The sequence below is a fragment of the Lithobates pipiens genome, unplaced genomic scaffold (assembly GCF_037356315.1).
Source record: "Lithobates pipiens isolate NorthernLeopardFrog02 unplaced genomic scaffold, aLitPip1_a1.2 Scaffold_22, whole genome shotgun sequence".
NCBI classification, from domain to species: Eukaryota; Metazoa; Chordata; class Amphibia; order Anura; family Ranidae; genus Lithobates; species Lithobates pipiens.
Window position 1 is genome coordinate 45,003,398 of NW_027507784.1, and position 21,820 is coordinate 45,025,217.

General features: G+C 44.3%; 1 protein-coding gene across 2 annotated transcripts in view; it reads left to right on the forward strand.

The window, feature by feature from the left end:
- The window catches only part of LOC143923712 (uncharacterized), a 128,079-nt gene that overhangs the window by 85,320 nt on the left and 20,939 nt on the right, over window positions 1–21,820 (forward strand). For both annotated transcript variants that reach the window (XM_077447520.1, XM_077447521.1), the window contains exon 8: window positions 15,993–16,298. In XM_077447520.1, the coding sequence (XP_077303646.1) occupies window positions 15,993–16,298 (306 nt within the window). The remainder of the gene's footprint in view (window positions 1–15,992; window positions 16,299–21,820) is intronic.

The following is a 21,820-nucleotide window of genomic DNA, read 5'->3' on the forward strand; positions in this document are numbered from 1 at the left end:
AACGCTAGACCAAGCTTATTTTTGACAGTTGCTGTTTACAAGTTAAAATCAAATTTTAATTTTTTTTCTAGAAAATTACTTAGAACCCCCAAACATACTTTTGTATGTACCTGGTACATTGGAGGATGTCAAATCATCTGTGCCCAGTCTTGCTTTGAAAAGTTAATCCAGCTCTGAGTAGGGATGAGCTTGGATTTCGACACGAACATTGCCTGTTTGCCTGTTCAGCGAACAGTGAACAATTTGGGCTGTTCGCGGCAAATTCAAAAAGCCGGAACACCCTGTACAAGTCTATGGGAGAAATCTAAAGTGCTAATTTTAAAGGGTAATATGCAAATTACTGTCCTAAAAAGTGTTTGGGGACCCGGGTCCTGCCCCAGGGGACATGGATCGATGCAAAAAAAAGTTTTAAAAACTGCAGTTTTTTCAGGAGCAGTGACTTTAATAATGATTAAAGTGAAACAATAAAAGTGTAATATTCCTTTAAATTTCGTAGCTGGGGGGTATCTATAGTATGCCTGTGAAGGGGCGCATGTTTCTGGTGCTTAGAACAGTCCCTGCACAAAGTGTCATTTCTGCAGGAAAAAAAGTCTTTTAACCACTTGACTACCGGGCACTTAAACACCTTCCTGCCCAGACCAATTTTGAGCTTTCAGCGCTGTCGCACTTTGAATGACAATTGTGCGGTCATGCTACACTGTACCCAAATGAAATTTTTATCATTTTTTTCCCACAAATAGAGCTTTCTTTTGGTGGTATTTGATCACCTCTACGGTTTTTATTTTTTGTGCTACAAATAAAAAAATACCGAAAATTTTGAAAAAAAAATGTTTCTTTGTTTCAGTTTCAAAACTTTGTAAATAAGTATGTTTTCTCCTTCACTGATGGGCACTGATGGGGCTACACTGATGGGCACTGATAGGCGGCACTGATGGGTGGCTGATGGGCGACACGGATGGGCACTGATAGGTGGCACAAATTGGCACTGATAGCTGGCACGGATTGGCATGGATGGGTGGCACAGATGGGCATGGATGGGTGGCACAGATGGGCATGGATAGGTGGCACAGATGGGCATGGGTGGGCACTGATAGGCGGCACAGGTGGGCACTGATAGGCGGCATTGTATCATGTTATACTGTACTAATGGATGCCAATCAGTGCCAAACAATAATGCATGCCAATAAGTGATGCCCATTGTGGGCACTGGCATCCATTATGGGCACTGATTGGCATCCACTGTGGCACTGATTGGCATCCCTGGTGGTCTAGGGAGGATTACCTTTTGATGGGCATCCCTGGTGGTCTGGTGGCGTCCCTGGTGGTCCAGTGTGGGCATCCTCGGGGGGGCTGTGCTGATAATCGATCAGCACAGACCCCCCCTGTCAGAGGAGCAGCCGATCGGCTCTCCTCTACTCGCGTCTGACAGACGCAAGTGAGGAAAAGCCGATCACCGGCTCTTTCTATTTACACTGTGATCAGCCGTGATTGGACACGGCTGATCACATGGTAAAGAGTCTCCGTCGGAGACTCTTTACCGAGATCGTAGTTGCCGGGTGTCAGACTGACACCCCGCAACAACGATCGCCGCAATGCGCGCCCCCGGGGGCGCGCAGCGGCTCATAATCCTGATCACGTCATATGACGTCCGATCAGGATTATGCAACCACTTTGCCACCGTCAATTGCCTATAGGGCGGGCGGCAAGTGGTTAAAATCAATTGCGGCGTAATACAAAGAACACTCAATGAGTGTTTTCTGTATTACGGGAGCCGACAATTCATTCATTCATTGATTAAAAAAAAGCGTGGGGTTCCCCTAAATTCAATTACCAGGCCTTTCAGGTCAGGTATGGATATTAAGGGGAACCCTGTGTCAATTTTTTATCAAAAATTGCCGTGGGGGTCCCCCTAAAAATCCATACCAGACCCTTTATCTGAGCACGCAACCTGGCAGGCCGCAGGAAAAGAGGGGGGATGAGAGAGCGCCCCCCCTCCTGAACCGTACCAGGCCACATGCCCTCAACATTGGGAGGATGCTTTGGGGGTCTGTGACCCCTCAAAGCACCTTGTCCCCATGTTGATGGAGACAAGGGCCTCATCCCCACAACCCTGGCCGGTGGTTGTGGGGGTCTGCGGGCAGGGGCTTATCAGAATCTGGAAGCCCCCTTTAACAAGGGGACCCCCAGATCCCGCCCCCCCCCGTTTGAAATTGTAAGGATGTACAAAAGTACCCCTACCATTTCACAAAGAAAGTGTAAAAAATTGTTAAATAAGACAAACACACTTTTGAAAAATTCCTTTATTAAAAAAAAAATAAAAAAAAAAATAAAAAGATTCCAGCAGTGGTAATCCACTCTTGCTATCCAGCGATGGATGATCATCTCTCCGCGGTCCAGCGATGGCTGATCTGATCCAGCGACGGGTGATTTTCAGTCCAGCGCAGTCCATCCATCCATCTTCTGTCTCCACTGAGGAGACACTGCGGGGATCCCAGCGCCTGACGTTTCTTATATTAGGAGGGCGGGGCCACCCGTCACCTGACCCCGCCCCCTCTGACACTAGCGAGGGAAGCCATGGGGTTCCCCAATGACGTATGGGTCAGTCTGCCTGCTCATGTGCATCTCACCGTACACATGAGCAGGCAAACTGATGTCAAAGTTAACCTACAGAATTAACCCTCCAGAACCCCTTTATTGTTCTGAGGCAAAAACTAAATTTGTACATGAATGACACTTTATCCAAAGTGTCACCGCTACATATGTGTGGCACTGTGGGCACTGATGGGGGGCACTTTTCTATTACAGAGGTGGCACTGGCAGGGGGCAGGTGGGCACTGGTAAGCTGTCCGTGATCGGGACTAATGTCCCGTTCACGGCCGCCGGTGATCGTTTTTTTTTTTTTCTCCTCGTGCTGTCAGCGCGAGGAGGAAAAATAGCAGATTACCGGCTCCGTTCTATCACATGATCAGCTGTCATTGGCTGACAGCTGATCACGTGGTAGGGGGTCGGGATTGATCCCTTGCTCGGATCAGTGATCAGACGAGTCTCATAGACTCACTGATCACAGAGCGCGCCCCTCAGGGGGTGCGCAGGCCTCATGCACGGGACAACGTCAATAGGTGTAGTCCCGGCAAAGGAGGTCCGCGCTGTAGCCGTCATTTGGCTATAGTGTGGATCTCTAGTGGTTAAGGCTCAATGATTTGAGGTCAAGAATAGGTTTGACCTGCCAATTTGGTTTGGGAACCGTAAACAGGTCTGAGTTGAACCCTGATATCCTGAACTTGGGATACAGCTTTCAGCAAATCCACTCTGTGCTGAGGAGATGACAACCAAAAATGAGATGGAGGATGGATCTGAAATTTCACTTTGTGACCAGAGCACACAACCTCTTGCACCCAGAAGTTCAATATCTCCTGGCACTAGATGTTTGCAAAGGTCAACCTACTGATTACAGTGGAGGTGCCCCTTCACTGTGAAGGGAATTAAAGACCAGACTTAGAATGTCTTGCAGTGAAAAGAATTGCGTAGTTTAGCCTTTGGTGTAGATGCCTGGGTGGGACGAAAGAACAACTTTTTCTCCACAAGTAGAGACCCTCATCTTCTTCTTACTGGACAGAAGAGTAATCTTTCCACCTGTTACCTTCTTAATATAAGCATCCGAAGACTCTCCAAAGAGATATTCACCTTCGCGGACCAACATGTTAGCCTCAAGATATTTTGCATTTGTATAACCAGCAGTAAAATACGGGATAATTGACAGAGCGGGCCGCTCGTTCCTTCCCAACAGGTCCAAAGATGTTGGAAGGTAGGGCTATCTTTAATCCTGGCAGAGTTCCTGGCCCGCCATCTGGAACATGCCCTGAGTGTCTGATACACTACCATGACAACCACAATTGGTTGTACGTTCGGTACAGATAGGGTAAATAAAACCTTGAGCAGGGTCTCAGAATGCTTATCCACAGGGTCCATGAAAGTAGGTAAGTTGACAGCCGGCCCCATCGGACTTTTATTGAGGCAATAGATAGCTGAGTCTACCCCATGGGCAACCCGTTTTTTGGAGAATTCCTCATCTATAGGTTATTGCTTTACAAAGCACTTAGGAGGAACGTAAACCTTTTTCTGGATGTTTCCAACTTTCATACAAAACGTCCTTGACTAAAGGCCCATACACACAATCAGAAAATCGTACAAAAAATACAACTTTGGAAGTGATCGTACAAAAATCTGATCATTAGTCCAAAGTTATCCAAAAGGACAAACACAAACATTTTTATTGTATGATACCAGATCGTACTATTTTCATTCAATCAGTACACTTCTGAATTTTTATTCTGTCGTACGAGAATTTTTTTACTTTATTAACCTCTTCATTTTCGATATGGTGACTAGCATGCAAAAAATAAAATAAAAATAACCTGACAATCATTTTGTCCAATAATCTCATTGCGTGTACCAGGCTTAAAGGGGTTGTAAACCCTTGGCATTTTTCACCTTATTGCATTCTATGCATTAAGGGGAAAAACCTTCTATAGTGCAGCTGCGCCCCCGAGCCCCCCAAGTCCGCCTCATACTTACCTGAGCCCCGTAATTTCCATGACGCTGTCATCTTCACTATGGGCACCCGGCTGTGACAGCTTGTGGCTTCACAGCTGTGTGCCCGCTGCACATGTGCAAGTCGCGCTCTGCATTGTGATTGGTGGATGCAGTCTCCCGGTACTTGTCAGTGTCCCAGAAGACTGCAGGGGGGTGGAGGATAATGCGGCACATGGAATGAAAGTGGGAAGCAGATGCCTGTCAAAATTAGGTACCTGCCCCCCTGCCCACTCCTCAAAAGTGCCAATTGTGCAAGAGGAGCAGGAAGCGAGTTCTTAAAGTGGAACTTCCCCCTTTTGGGTGGAGCTCCGCTTTAAATAAACCATTTAACCACTTACGGACGCCTGCTGTCGTTATATGTCAGCACTTTGAAGAGCGATATCATTGTTATGGCAGCAGCTAGCTACCATAACCCCAGTATCTTCTTCTTCAGCAGGTAGGGCTGGACTGGGACAAAAATGTGGCCCTGGACTTCATCCAGACTGGCCCAGGGCACAACACACCTGGGTACAGTGCACATCAGGGCACGGTACAGATCACAGCACATCAGGGCACAACACATCAGGGTACAGAGCCCAGCACATCAGGGTACAGGGCACAGCACATCAGGGTATAGCACATCAGGGTACAGGGCACAGCACATCAGGGTACAGGACATCAGGGTACAGGGCCCAACACATCAGGGTATAGCACATCAGGGTACAGCACATCAGGGCACAGGTCACAGTACATAAGGGCACAGCATATCAGGGTACAGAGCTCAGCACATCAGGGTACAGGACACAGCACATCAGGGTATAGCACATCAGGACACATCACATCAGGGTACAGGACATCAGGGCACAGGGCACGTCAGGGCATGGGGCACATAGCACATCAGGCACATAGCATATCGGGGCACATGGCGCATATCATTTACTCGGCGTTACATCATCTTTCACAATATAAACAAATTGGGCTAACTTTACTGTTGTCTTATTTTTTTAATTAAAAAAAGTATATTTTTTTCCCCAAAAAGTGCCCTTGTAAGACCGCTGCACAAATACAATGTGATAAAAAGTATTGCAACGACCGCCATTTTATTCTCTAGGGTGTTAAAAAATAGAAATATATAATGTTTGGGGGCTCTAAGTCATTTTCCAGCAAAAATAACACATTTTAACAACAAGTTTGAAAAATAGGCCCTGTCTTTAAAAAGTAGTTGCCATTTGAAAAAAAAAAAATTAAAGGCAGCAGCTACAATTACTGCAGCTGCTGACTTCTAATAATACGACATTGCAACCGTGGGCACCAGGCTGCGCATGTGCGAGCGGTGCGGCGTGCCGTGATTGGCTGCACAGTCATCTGGGACCTGTCATGTGTCCCAAATGACTGACAGGAGGGAGGGGGAGAGCTGAGCCCTTCCTGTGCTGAGGGGAAGTGATGTCACCAGCCAGGCACTGAAGGAGGCAGACTATGAGGGACCCCCTAGCAACAGCTATTTAGACGTAAGTTAAAAAAAAAAATCCAAATTTTTTTTTTTTTATTTTTTTTTTTGAATTTTAATCTTTTATTTTATTTGTGCAACACCACTTTAAGTGTGTTAGGTGTGACCCAAAGAGAGCCACGTTATATGGTTTATATAGTTGGACCCAATCGTACAACCCTTCGTATTCAGTGAGAGACACGGAGACAGCCTCAGTATTTCTGCTCTGATGGGCTGTGCAGCAGCTCAAAAAAAGCTCTTTATTTAAGGGATATTTATACAGGGAGTTTGGGTGGCTTAAAACAGTTTGGGGTTAATTGTAACAGTACACAGTTATGCATAGTCATCTTTAGCTGTCCATATTTGGTGACGTGGTTTAGGCGTTGTTCAGCAGATAAAGATGACCCACCAGCAGATAAGGATGACCTACTGGGTGTACGTGACTTCTCCCATGATTAGCATCTTTGCACGACATGTTCTGCAGAAGCATACAACAAAAACAAATTTAAGCATAACTCTAACTCAGGATATTATACAAAAATGGCTACTGACACGAGTGCCTTCATTCTACACCTCTCATTTCCCCCTTTGACATCACTCTTCCTTCCCACTGTTCCTGGGTCCTCATGAACAAGTTCTAACAAAGGTATCTCCAGCGTACTATCTCTGACCGGGGGCGGTGTTGTCAGAGGGGAGTAATCCCATCCCCCTGGATACCCTCTGTATCTTAATATTCAGAAGAGGAACAAACAGGTGAAGGGAGATGTCAACTTAATGCCCTACAAGGTATCCTCCAGTAGTCTATTTACCTTCACTGTCTTCTTTGCACACAAACATTTTATAACCTTAAAACAAAAAAATTAAAGAATAATAAAAAGTATGACTACTATAATGGTGTTTGCAGTCTGTTTTAACCAAGATGTTAATCCCCCCCAACTAAAACCTCCTTCAAAAGGGTCCCAGTTTTGGCCTATGTTTCTTGCTGTTTCCTGCAATCTGTTTACTTCCTTTCTATGCTGGCTGATTATCTCATAATAATCAGGTACCTCCATACTCGTGTTATGAATCCATGTACAACACTCATAATCCTCCGTGTTTTCACATAAACCAGTTAGGGCAGCACTCATGCTCTCTATGGCTAGTTCATGTAACTCTAATTGTTTCCTAATTGCCCTAGTTTCCAAATTTAGTTTGGTTATATCCTCAGAATTTTTATCCAGAATTTCATCAATTATACCAGTGTAATTATTTACCCTTTTCATTAGGTCGATTCCCCACCCTGTCCAGGAAGGGAACCATGCCCATGCCATGTCTTTTCCTAAAAACAATTCTCTCTTTTTACGATGTTTAAGAGGATATCGAGGGTATGAGCTGGCTTCTAGGACATGATCATTTCCGCCACCTCCCAGAACCCCCATAACTGGAACTAATTGTGCTAGATAACACCATCCTTCGGGATTCCGTGGAATCCAGGGATAACAGGTTTTACCACAGCAAATATAGATGTTTTTCCCTATGGACAATCTCCGTGAGGAGATCTCAGCTCGGTACCTACTCGTATACCCAAACAATGACAGGCTGGATATTAGAGACCTGGTGTCATCGTCAGTAATATTAGCGAGGTAGGAGGATAGATTCTGATGTGTGTGTGTACTACTTGGATAGAAAGATCCATTAATAACTACAGCAGATATATTCAATTGACTTTTCCTACAGAGTTCCGCATGTCTGCTCTTATTTCCTAAGTTAAAACACCAATCTGGAAAATAACTGTTTCCTATTACCGGGAAGGAAATGGATTGGTTGTTCGTTCTAACAACGTTCTGTAACCTTATTCCTGATGTATTCCCTGCCATAGTGGTGGAGTAATTAAGGGGAACTGCTATTAGGGGTATCCTAGCAGTGCTAGGATGTAACTTACTACAAATCCAACATTTCTCGTAACCAGACTTCTTGGCATAAGAATATTTAAATTTAAGCAATAGCATTTGTGGTGTAAACCCGTCGTAACTATCTACCCCCTTTGCAATATCGTTGTTTGCATATACATAAACAACGCTTACTATTGTGGCAGCTAAAATATATATATATAACTTCATAGCAAAAGATTCTTAGCCTTTTTTACAATGTGTGGCGTGTATCCAAGTGGCTTTTCCTTCCAGCTTCACCGAGGTAGGAGTGGTTAGCAATACCTGAAATGGGCCCTCAAACCTGGGCTCAAGCGTTTTCCTTGTATGTTTCTTTACATACACATAATCTCCAGGTTGTAGGTTGTGAGTCCCTTCTACTGAGTCGGGGTCTGGAATGGAAGAATACACACTTTTGTAGATTTTAGTTAGACGCTGTTGTAATTGTATCACATATGCAGTCAAACTATCGCATTGTAATTGCATACTCTGAGGAAAGTATAAACCTAATCGGGGTGCACTTCCAAATAGTATCTCATATGGAGACAAGCCTGTCTTCCCTGTTGGAGTGTACCTTATAGAGAATAAAGCTAAAGGCAGACATTCTGGCCAAGGCTTATTTAACTCTTGCATAGCTTTTTGTATTTTTAGCTTTATTGTACCATTTACTCTTTCCACTGATCCTGAACTCTGTGGGTGGTAAGGGGTGTGAAAACTCTGTTGAACCCCTAACATAGCCATTACATTCTGCATGATTTCTCCTGTAAAGTGTGTCCCCCTATCTGACTCTATGGTTTCAGGAAGACCAAACCTAGGTATTAACTCTGTGATCAGTTTCTTCGCTGTGGCTTTCGCTGTGGCTGATTTCACTGGATAACTTTCCGGCCAGCCTGAAAATAAGTCGATGCAAACGAGACAAAATTCAAATGGGCCGCTCTTAGGCATTTGGATATAGTCAATTTGCAGTCTCTGAAAGGGATACTGGGCCCGAACCTGGTGTTTCTGTGGGGTTTTTACTCTCTGTCCTGGATTATTCAGGAGACAGATTTGGCATGCTGCACAGTAGTTTCTTGCAATACTACTGAATCCAGGAGCGAGCCATCCTTGGTTCACAATCCTATACATGGAATTGGAACTGACATGGGTGGGTAGGTGAACTGCCGCTGCCATTGCTGGATACAGAGAGGCAGGTAGGCATATTCTGCCTCCTTTCCTCCATATATCGTCAAGGCCTAGCGCTGCTCCCATTTTTACCCATCTGTCTTTCTCACTCTCCCCTGCTTGCTCCTGTAGTTTGCTCAGCTGCTGCCATGTCGGTTCTGGGATACCCACCTTTACCGTTGCTAAGGTTTCAGGGCTTACTTCCCCTAGAGCTGCCTGTTTTGCAGTTAAATCTGCAAATGCATTTCCTTTTGCCTCAATTGTTTTTGCGCTCGTGTGTGCCGCTATCTTCATGATGGCCACTCGTTTAACCTTTTGAAGATTGTTCAGAACTCTCTTAATCCCTTCCCCATGTTTTACCGGTGTACCTGCTGCTGTCAGATAACCTCTAGCTTTCCATATGTGACCATAATCATGTGCAACACCATAAGCATAGGCAGAGTCAGTGTAAATATTCCCTTCTTGTCCCTCTAAATATTCCAACGCTTTTTCCAGGGCGGTAAGTTCCGCTTCTTGTGCAGACATGTGTGCGGGTAGAGACTTTGCTTCGATGACCTGTGTATCTGTAACTACAGCATAGCCCGTATGATATTTGCCTTTGTCATCTGCAAACCTACTTCCGTCTATGTACAGAGTGTGTTCAACATTAGGAATCGGAGTATCTGTGACATGTGGGAACCCCATTGTCTCTTGTTCCATGAGCTGAAAACAATCGTGCTCATCTGTCTCTTGAAACAAAAGAGTGTCGGTTTCCTCATTACCTTCCTCAACTCCCCCATTATTCCCCCTTGCCAAATCTGGTGACTGGAGAGGCAGAAAGGTGGCCAAATTTAATGTTGTACAGCGCTGAAAAGTAATGTTTGGAGGTAGGAGTAGAGTACACTGCAACCTTAATTTCCTAGCCATGGAAATATGTTTAGGTTGTACTTGAGACAAGATGGCATGTATGTCATGTGTGGTATGCACTACAACCGGATTGTCTAGGACAATCTCTGATGATTTATCTATAATGATTGATACCGCAGCTACCGCACGTACACAGGACAGCGAACCTCTAGACACTGGATCTAATGCCGCTGAGAAGTATGCAACGGGCCTTTGTTTTATGTGGGCCTGAGTCAAAACCCCCGTGGCATGTCCAGTGATCTCAGCAATGTACAGATGAAATGTCTTTGTGTAGTCTGGTATACCAATAGCCGGGGCCGATATCAGCAGCTTTTTCAAGGTAACAAAAGACTCATGTGCTACTTCAGTGAGCACATACGGTACGATTTTTAAACAATCGTATAATGGCTGCATCAAGGCGCTAGCGTGTGGTATCCACTGTCTACAGTATGATACAATACCTAAAAACATGCGCAATTGCTTGAAATTCCGTGGGGGCAACATTCCCTTTATCGCCTGAACTCTCTCCTCGGTGAGGTGTCTCGTACCCTGTGATATACAATGTCCCAGAAATGTGACCTGTGTCTGACATACTTGCAACTTCTTTTTATTGACTTTACAACCTTTTTCTGCCAAAAATCGCAATAATGCAAGGGTGGTATCTAAACAAGCTTCCTTGTCAGGGCAACATAACAACAAATCGTCCACATATTGTAACAATACACAGGAATCTGGTGGTACCCATTCTCCTAACACAGTTTGTAATGCTTGTGAATACAAGGTGGGCGAATGCGCCATACCCTGAGGTAGGCGTGTCCAAGTTAATTGCCGATTTTTTATAGAAAACGCGAACCAAGGCTGACATTCTTCAGCAAGTGGGACAGAAAAGAAAGCATTCGCTAAATCTATGACTGTAAAATACACACTGGTTGAGGGTATTTGTGACAGTAATGTATGTGGATTGGGTACTAAAGGTGTCATCGGGGCTAGTATTTTGTTGACCGCTCTAAGGTCTTGGACCATTCTATACTTAACCGGACTACCGGCTACTGATTTCTTTTTAACCGGGTACAAAGGAGTATTTGCTGGTGATTTTACCTCTTTTAGAGCTCCACTTTTTAACAAAGATCGGACCTGCATTTCTATGGCCGCTTCTTGGGGCGCACTGAGTGGGTACTGTTTTTGCTGAGGAAGCACTGCTCCTGGAATCAGCTGTAGGGTAACCGGAGGTATGGGCAAAAGTCCAACATCAGCTGGATGCTTTTCCCACAACTCCTCGGGTAAAGATGACAAAAATTGATCTAGTTCAGGAGGTGTGGGGCTCTCTGCTTCCCTATCCTCTTCCATAAACTGAATTAGATTACACATTTCTACTTGTTGTGGGTCGTCTCCTACTGCTAGAGTGACGGTACCATCGGGGTGATAAGTAATATTCGCCCAATTTTCTGTAAAATGTCAGCACCTAAAAGATTTGTGGGGGCACCTCGTGCTATTAGGAATCGGGACAAAAACATGTGGTTGCCTATTTTTACTTTTAGGGATTTGGTTAGCTGAGTTTCAGCCAGAAGGCCATCATAGCCACTCACAGACAAAGTGTCTGTAGATTCTTGGTGGGGACATATTACTGAGTCTGATAGTAGACTCCTAGAGGCGCCAGTATCTACCAGACAGGTGACATTTTTACCTTCAATTTTAATGGGGACATGTAACATCTTTTGGGAGGATTCTCCAAGAACAGGAGCGAGTCATGTCTCAGATTCTGTTCTGGGCTTGTGATTCCTACCAGTCTCTCCCCGTGTGTCCCTGTCATCCCCTCCCTCTTCGTCATCTCTCATCTTCTTTCTGCAATTCCGTTTAATGTGACCAATCTTGTTACAATAGTAACAAGTTAATGGCTTTCGCTGTCCTCCCTTTCCTTTCTCTTGTATATTTGCCACCGTGTGTATCCCTGGCGTTCTTTTACCCTTGTTTTCCTGGATATCTGCTTCTATTCCCTGGGCCTTTTGCAACAAGGCTCCTCTATCCCTTATGGCTCTCCATTCGGGAGTACAAGCCTTGAGTTTATCTCCTATAGGTGATATTAACCCTTCCATAAATTGCCTATTAAAGGTCCGTATGTTGGCGTGATTGGCTAAGTCTAGTCCTTCATCTGCCATCATACTTTCCATGTTCAGATAAAAGTCGGACACAGACTGTCCTACTTGTTGTTTCATTGGTGCGGTAGACCCTCTCTCCTGTTGTCTAGCTTGGCAAAATTCATTCAGTCTGTCGAGGAACATTTGACGCGAGCGAATATCCCTTGTATGAATGCCAGGAGGGTCTACGTCAGGATCCCCGTTGGGTCTATGTGGGGTTATTTCAGTCATGAACCGGTTAAACAAGGTTAAGGTCATTTTATGTCTGCATAAGTCCTCCCCGTCTTGCCACGCTGCTTCATGCGTGTTCATGAGTTGAGTGACAAATCTACAGAATGCAGCAGGTCGCTGCACTGGGTCAGGGGCATTTTGTATAAGCGCCATTAAGGTATCTGCGGACCACGGGGTCCAGGAGCGCAGATTTACTCGTTGAGTGACCATTCGTGGGGCAGCGTCTGGGTTACCTGGGTCATAATTGGGATTATCTACCTGTGCCATGCGAGTGCGTGTCAATACCGGCGCTACTGTCTCAGGATGGGATTTCTGTGCTCCACAATGCACACATTCTTGTGCCCATTCCGGGTTTTGCGCACCACAGACTCTACAGACCCATCCCCTGCCCCGCAACGCGGGATAAAGGTTTGGGGCGGTCGGGGGTCGATGAACTGGGTTGTGTTGTTCTGTCGTGTGGTAAGGAGGGGGTATACCAGTTTTACTATCCGTGTTGGGGTCCTCCCTCCGGTCCTTCATGTCCCACCCGTTCTCCTTTGGGACATACTCCCATCCCTCTTGTTGTGCTCGTGTTGATACTTTTATTAAACACTGGATAGGATACATCCATTGTTTCTCAATTATTTCCCCTTGTCTGTCTCTCTTTACTTCCTTCCATATCTCGGGGTCTAAACCTGCTGCTCCTTTTATTTTAAATTTACTTAGTATCTTTCCTATATCCTTTGCTTCATCTTTTCCATAGACATTCCTTACTACCTGTGGTACAGTGTAACACACCATACCTCCTTTGTGTGGGGTTGTATTATTCTGACCCATTTTGACAGTCCTGCCTAGGTAGCGTGTGGACCACTAGTGTACTTTAATACCTTTTTTACTCTGTTACTACTAGTGTCTCGTTGCCTTCCCCCTAGGGTGCCAAAATATTGAATACCTCTCCTGGGTATTTATCCCCGAAGCGAACTACTTTGTATGCCAACCAGGAGATGAAAATAATTACAACAATTCCAGCAATGGCGTACTCAAGCATTCCTTCTCCTGGGTCAGAAACCTTACCTTCAACCCGTACTATGGTTTATAAGTTGGATGTGAGGTTAAGCCGAGACAACAGACCTCCCCGAAAGGACGCTTTCTGCTATCTCCTTTCTGCAATCCCCTTCCAACTTATACCATCCTCATACAAGTTTTACTCTTTCATACAGACAGGACGGGATGAAGGCACTCGTGTCAGTAGCCATTTTTGTATAATATCCTGAGTTAGAGTTATGCTTAAATTTGTTTTTGTTGTATGCTTCTGCAGAACATGTCGTGCAAAGATGCTAATCATGGGAGAAGTCACGTACACCCAGTAGGTCATCCTTATCTGCTGGTGGGTCATCTTTATCTGCTGAACAACGCCTAAACCACGTCACCAAATATGGACAGCTAAAGATGACTATGCATAACTGTGTACTGTTACAATTAACCCCAAACTGTTTTAAGCCACCCAAACTCCCTGTATAAATATCCCTTAAATAAAGAGCTTTTTTTGAGCTGCTGCACAGCCCATCAGAGCAGAAATACTGAGGCTGTCTCCGTGTCTCTCACTGAATACGAAGGGTTGTACGATTGGGTCCAACTATATAAACCATATAACGTGGCTCTCTTTGGGTCACACCTAACATTCTTGGCGCCCGAACAGGGACCTGTCGATCAAAACTTCAAGAAGTTCGGACGAGGCTGACGGAACGATCGGTCATCGTGTTGGGAACTACAGACCAAATCCTGCGCAGGTAAGAAAAAGCTTCATTTTTCTTATACGCTCTGTACTTCCTGACTGACGTATGACCTGATCTGTCAGCTTCGATCCTCAAGGTAATATAGTACCTACTTCTGTAGTGGCGGGTCTTGAACATCGATTGGTTTATATGGTTGAAATGTTTTGTCTGTCCCGTCCTGTCTGTATGAAAGAGTAAAACTTGTATGAGGATGGTATAAGTTGGAAGGGGATTGCAGAAAGGAGATAGCAGAAAGCGTCCTTTCGGGGAGGTCTGTTGTCTCGGCTTAACCTCACATCCAACTTATAAACCATAGTACGGGTTGAAGGTAAGGTTTCTGACCCAGGAGAAGGAATGCTTGAGTACGCCATTGCTGGAATTGTTGTAATTATTTTCATCTCCTGGTTGGCATACAAAGTAGTTCGCTTCGGGGATAAATACCCAGGAGAGGTATTCAATATTTTGGCACCCTAGGGGGAAGGCAACGAGACACTAGTAGTAACAGAGTAAAAAAGGTATTAAAGTACACTAGTGGTCCACACGCTACCTAGGCAGGACTGTCAAAATGGGTCAGAATAATACAACCCCACACAAAGGAGGTATGGTGTGTTACACTGTACCACAGGTAGTAAGGAATGTCTATGGAAAAGATGAAGCAAAGGATATAGGAAAGATACTAAGTAAATTTAAAATAAAAGGAGCAGCAGGTTTAGACCCCGAGATATGGAAGGAAGTAAAGAGAGACAGACAAGGGGAAATAATTGAGAAACAATGGATGTATCCTATCCAGTGTTTAATAAAAGTATCAACACGAGCACAACAAGAGGGATGGGAGTATGTCCCAAAGGAGAACGGGTGGGACATGAAGGACCGGAGGGAGGACCCCAACACGGATAGTAAAACTGGTATACCCCCTCCTTACCACACGACAGAACAACACAACCCAGTTCATCGACCCCCGACCGCCCCAAACCTTTATCCCGCGTTGCGGGGCAGGGGATGGGTCTGTAGAGTCTGTGGTGCGCAAAACCCGGAATGGGCACAAGAATGTGTGCATTGTGGAGCACAGAAATCCCATCCTGAGACAGTAGCGCCGGTATTGACACTTTTATTAAACACTGGATAGGATACATCCATTGTTTCTCAATTATTTCCCCTTGTCTGTCTCTCTTTACTTCCTTCCATATCTCGGGGTCTAAACCTGCTGCTCCTTTTATTTTAAATTTACTTAGTATCTTTCCTATATCCTTTGCTTCATCTTTTCCATAGACATTCCTTACTACCTGTGGTACAGTGTAACACACCATACCTCCTTTGTATGGGGTTGTATTATTCTGACCCATTTTGACAGTCCTGCCTAAAAAAAGTGGTTAAACTGTTTTGTTATCTGTTTAATAAGTACAAAAAAATTATCAGTAAATCCTGCCAGAAATCTGGTGCTATCCTCTGCACTCTGCAGTCTTATTTCAAGTATTGTTATCAGTCCTGTCCAGGCTTCCTTCCTGAACTACAGAAATGATCTTTACACACTTCATATCATAGGGTGACAAGCATATAATTACAATCTATTGTGTTCCTTGTAATGCCCTAATCTTTCCTATAGTGAGTACGGCTAGCTTAGATTGGTTATAACCGGGCAGTCAGCACAGAAGGTTGAGTGTTTTTTAACAAAGAGTGAGTGTTGTCACCTCAGGACAGGAAGTGTTACTGGCAGAATGATCGGGGAAAAATGAAAGAAAATACGAGACCAAGAAAAGGAAACAAATGCAGCCACCACATCTAACGCCATGTAAGCTGTGATATATTACATTTTTTGTTCCTGGGATTAGATGATCTTTAATGTGCTATTTGTGTATTCCAGCGAAACCCCAGATGGAGAAACCCATAGAGATCACTATGGGGGATGTCTCTCGTGTTCTCTTCACCATCAATCTACAGAAGTTTTACCCGGAAAATATTGAAATAGAATGGAGATGTGAATGTATAGATAAAAAGTTCATAATTACATGGAGCAACAACTTAAAAAAATATAAGGATCTCACACACGGTGTCACCAGTGTTGGCCGCATTCCTATGAAGGTGTTTGATGATCTGCAGAGCAAAGTCTCTGTAACATGGAAACACGAATCTATGGATGAACCGGAGACCAGAACACTGACTATAAGAGGTAAGGGAGAGAATATATCAAGGTCAAGGAGCATAAATATAATAATGAAAGAATACTGTGTCATACTCAACTACAATAAAACCAACTGTGTGAACAAAATATTTATTTTAGAGGGTAATTCCATTACTTAGGCCCCTTTCAAACATGCGGACCGTATGTCTGCGTTTCATCCATCTGTTTGCGGATGAAATACAGACATACATGCATCCCTATGGGATAGCGGGTGTCAGACGATGAATATTCGCACACATCCAATATCCGTCCCCGCAATCAGGGCCGTTTTTTTTTTTTGTTTTCAAAAGAGTTTTATTAAAGTTATTAACAGAAATACAAAGTCAGCAAAAAGCATCATATTTCAACATTGGCATAAAATGTTGGAAGACCAGGTGATCAAAAGTAATAAACACATGACAGAGCCCTGCAAGGCCAACCATAGATAAATGATACCCTGTATAGGTCATGGATTCCAACCATTAATCATAATAGTAACGAGAATGACAAGGTAACGAGCTGACCATCATAACCCAATTATCAAAGAAAGATCATGACAGGGAGAAGGGGGAGGGAGAGCAGAGCGAAACAAGGGAAAAGAGGAGAAAAAGTAGACAGAAAAGAGAGGCAAAAAGGAAAAACCTAAGGTGCGATCATCTCTGTAAACGGAACAGGAACCATGGGTTCCATTTAAGGTCATAGATGTGTTCAGTATCATGTAGAGTGTGAAAGATCTTTTCAGACAGCATAATCTGATCAATACGAGTGAGAACCTGTGCTAAAGGTATAGACGGGGATTTCCAGTTAAGAGCGATAGTCCACAGCACAGCAACACAGATAGAGTGCACTAGTCTTATAAAATGTTTAGGGGTGTCGGGGGGGGTCTGGAATAGAAGGCAGTGGTGAAAGGAGAGGGACAGTGTTCGGCCCGCGAACCCATCCATCAGCCTTAAGACCTCCTGCCAGACAGGGCGAATTAAGTCACAATCCCAAAAAATGTGTACAAAGGTGCCGGGATGATTGCATCCTCTAAAACAGTTAGGGGATGTAAGGGGGTAAATCTGGTGCAAGCGTACCGGGGTATAGTACCACCTAGTGAGAACCTTGATGGCCGTCTCCCTAACAGTCAGGGATCTGGTGCATTTGCGCATGTTATTCCAACCTTCCTCCCAGTCCACCACTCCCGTCTCCAAAGCCAGTTCCTCCTCCCAGCGAGCTCTATATCGAAGGGACTGGCACTCCGACTGTCCCTCAAGGACCCTATACATCAGAGAGATCAAACCCCTCTGTCGTGGGAAATTGAAACACACGTCCTCAAAGACAGTGAGCTGTGCCCGAGGACGGAGTCCGTACCGGGAGAGGAAGAAGTGGCGTATCTGCAAGTATCTATAGCATTCAGAGTCCGGGAGTTGGTGCCGGGCCTGCAGAGTCGAAAATTGAACAAAGTCGGGGCCCATCGCATAGTCTTTCAGCTGGGTAAGACCACAACGGACCCAAATATCGAAAGATTCAGGATGGAGATAAGCCGGGGGGAACCTAGGGTCGCCTAGGAAGGAGGCCCCTAAAGAGCGCCCCAGTGTGATGTCGTATTTCTGTCTGAAGCGGTGCCACAATTGGAGGCAATCCGCCACTATAGTATTGCGTGTGGTTAGAGTCAGGAGGGGATGATTGGTAGACCACATAAGGCCGGGGAGATAGAATGGAGTGATCGAGTCACCCTCAAACCGCACCCAGGGGACCTTAGAATTAGGGATCGACCACTGTGCCTGCTGAGTAAATCTACAGGCAAGGTAGTACAACCAAATCTGGGGCACCCCCAGACCTCCATTTTTCGTAGATCTATAGAGTACCCCTCTCGCAAACCTGGGGGGTCTACTGTTCCAAATAAACCTATTGAAATGAGACTGCAGGTCAAGGAGAAAGCTCTTAGGGAGCTTAACCGGTAAAGAACGAAAAAGATAAAGCAACCTGGGCAGGATGACCATTTTGAGGGCAGTGATACGACCTATAAAGGGGATACGTAAAGAAAGCCAACTTCTCAGGGTGTTTTTAAGTTTGCTAATCAGTGGGGGATAATTGACCCCAAAGAGGTCCCTGAAATTCCCGGGGAGACCAACCCCCAGATAAGAAATGTGGGTGGAGGCCCAAGTAAATGAGTAGTTTTGTTTAATAAGGGCCAAATCATTGGGTGTAAAGCCTATAGGGAGGGCCACAGATTTAGTTACATTAATGGACAGGCCAGAGATTTTCTCAAAATGAGACAGAGTCAAGAAAAGATTAGGGAGAGAGACATGAGGGTTAGTAATAAACATCAAAACATCATCTGCATACATGCAAAATTTATACGTTTCGGACCCCTTAGTATAACCAGTGATATCAGGATGTCTAAGGAGAGCAATTGCGAGGGGCTCCAGGGCTAAGGCAAAGATTAACGGGGAAAGGGGACACCCCTGTCTAGTGCCTTTACCTATGGGGAAAAATTCCGAGTTACAGCCGGGCAACTTAATGCGAGTCATAGGATTATTATAGAGGGCATGGAAATCAGGGCCGTTTTTAAGGCAGGGCAAAAGGGGCAGCTGCCCTGGGCCCTGTCATTGTTGTGGGGCCCAAAGCAGCTACTTCATACTTGCCAACTATCCCAGTTTAAATTCCCTTGTCCCTTGAGGTTTTAGTCCTGTGCTGTGTCCTGATATCTCAGTGTGAAGTGCTGCTACTAATGCTGCCCAGCTCTGCCTTTTTGTTGTGTAAAGATGACTCACCTGCAGACCCTGTGTTACATGTAAATTACCAGCATTCATATGTAAATAGTGGTGTCCGGTGGCATTGATATGTATATCATGCCCCCCTGAGGTCATATCCACAGTAACCTCCAGCAACCAGTCAGTGACCGGTAATGATACACTGTAACCTCTGGCAACCAATCGCAATTGCTGCCTGATCCGATTCAGTAAACTGATTTTGAGTCTAGCTGCTATTTATTGTATGTCTCAAAGCAGGTGGAGAGCAAAACTGCATGGGGGGGCAAGAAAAGTTTTCCCAGGGTCCAATCAATATTAAAGATGACCCTGCCCTCTATGGTCCGATTCTGCAGACGGAGGAAAATCCTATTTTTCTATCCGTCTGCAGAGCGGATTGAATGAACATGGACAGACAGTCTGCTCATCCGATCCCCATAAAGGAGAGTGGAGATCTGACAGGGCGGTCCCTGCACAGTGTGTCGGGATTGCCCTGTAATCCGCTGGCTCGGCGGGGATAAACGGAGCCATCCCTGCTGAGCAAGCGGATGTTCATGGGGCAGATCATCACGATCCCTCCCGTGTGAAAGGGGCCTAAGGCAGAAAAAAAGAATAGGCATAAAAAAATATTATAGCATATACAATTGCTACACAAGTCATATTGTAATATAATGTTAGTACTGTAAAAACTACCTTTCCTTTTCAATCGTTTGATTGGCTCTCTGATTTTCCCAGAGCTCTACGCTAAGATACAAGTTAGATTTTAGGCATCCCCTGCTATAGAAATGTTATTTCTAGAGAGATACCCTACATAGGTTAAACACGTCTAAAGGGATGCAGGCACTGCTGGTTTTCGCATCAGAACACTGGAAGTGCACCAGGTAATTATAATGAACCAGACCCTCCCATTCAGAATCAGTATCCAACGGAAAAATCCTTGCAATTGTATTAAATCGCCCAGAGGAAATCGATTTTTTTTTAAAAAATTCTTAACAAAAGTGAAGTTGCTCTTTACATCAACTTAGCAAACATCTGTTTATTTGATCATACATTTTATCATCTTCTCTATAATATTAATGACAGTTTTTACCATTTACCAACCGCCTGGCATACTAGGTGCCATAACCCCAGTATTCAAATTTTCAGCAGCTGTCACTCTTTCTTCTAAAAGTGTTCCATGTGGATCAATTTTAGAAGCGGTGGGAGAGGTGAAGCACAATTTTAAAACATGATACCTTAGGTATCTATTTATTCTGCTTAACATCATCTTTAATATTTTACAAAAAATTTTGTTATATATTGTGTATTTTTAAAATCAATAAAGTGTATCTTTTTACAAAATAAATGCCTTTAAAAAACCGCTGCGCAAATACCGTGTGACATAAAAAATTGCCATGGCTGTCGTTTTATTCTCTAGGGCCTCTGCTAAAAAAAACACACAAAAAAAAAAAAACATACATAATGTTTGGGGGTTCTAAGTCATTTTTGAGCAAAGATATACTGAAACAAAAGGTGTCAGAATGGACCTGGTTCTTAAGTGGTAGTCCAGCTCCACCTAATATATATTTTTTGGACCTCTGGCATCTTTTTTCCCCATCTCTGTCCCTGCTGTAGAAATGCCTCTTTTATGTCTTGTCCTGGTGACCAAACAGAAAGGGATGGCAATAAAAACCTGACAGAGGTTCTCACCCTTCCCTGCTCTATTTTAAAGATGTCTTACTACTGATGTTGACCTCCTTGGGTCACTTTGTATCTCAGTGTCCACACAGAAAGTGATCGAGAAACATTTCAAATGGCTATAGAAATTGTAATCAAAAAAATTATTGCCACACTTATTATTGTTAATTTCAAACCTGAATTTGCTTAACCACATGCCGACCAGCGCACGACGATGTACATCGGCACAATGGCACGGCTGGGCAAATGGGCGTACAGGTACGTCCTTTAAGAAGTGGCATTGTGGGCGCACATGCTCCGTGACCGTGAACGCGGTTACTGCAGACTCGATGTCCGTCAGGGGCCCAGGATCGTGTCACGTAGTGGATGGACGGGGAGGTGTCTATGTAAACAAGGCATTTCCCCGTTCTACCTAGTGACATGACAGATCACTGGTCCCTGTCATCGGGAGCAGCGATCGCTGTCATGTCAGTGGTAGCCCACCCCCCACAGTTAGAATCGCTCCCTAGGACACACTTAACCCCTTGATCGCCCCCCTAGTATTTAACCTCTTCCCTGCCATTGTCATTTTACACAGTAATTAGTGCATTTTTATAGCACTGATCGCTGTATAAATGAAAATGGTCCCAAAATAGTGTCAAAATTGTCTGATGTGTCCACCATAATGTCGCAGTCATGATAAAAAACGCTGATCAGCGCCATTATGAATTAAAAAAAATATATAATGAAAATGGCATAAAACTATCCGCTATTTTGTAGACAGTATAACTTTTGTGCAAACCAATCAATATGCGCTTATTGCAATTTTTTTACCAAAATATGAAGAAGAATACATATCGGCCTAAACTGAGGAAAAAATAGTTTTTATAATATTTTTGGGGGGGGATATTCATTATAGCAAAAAGTAAAAAATATTGCTTTTTTTTCAAAATTGATGCTATTTTTTTTGTTTATAGCACAAAAAAACCTCTATTTATGGGGGAAAAAAAGGACGTTAATTTTGTTTGTATGCAGCGCCGCAGCGCAATTGTCAGTTAAAGCGAAGCAAGTGCCTATCGCAAAAAGTGCCCTGGTCAGGAGGGGGGTAAATCCTTCCTGGCTGAAGTGGTTAGTTAAACT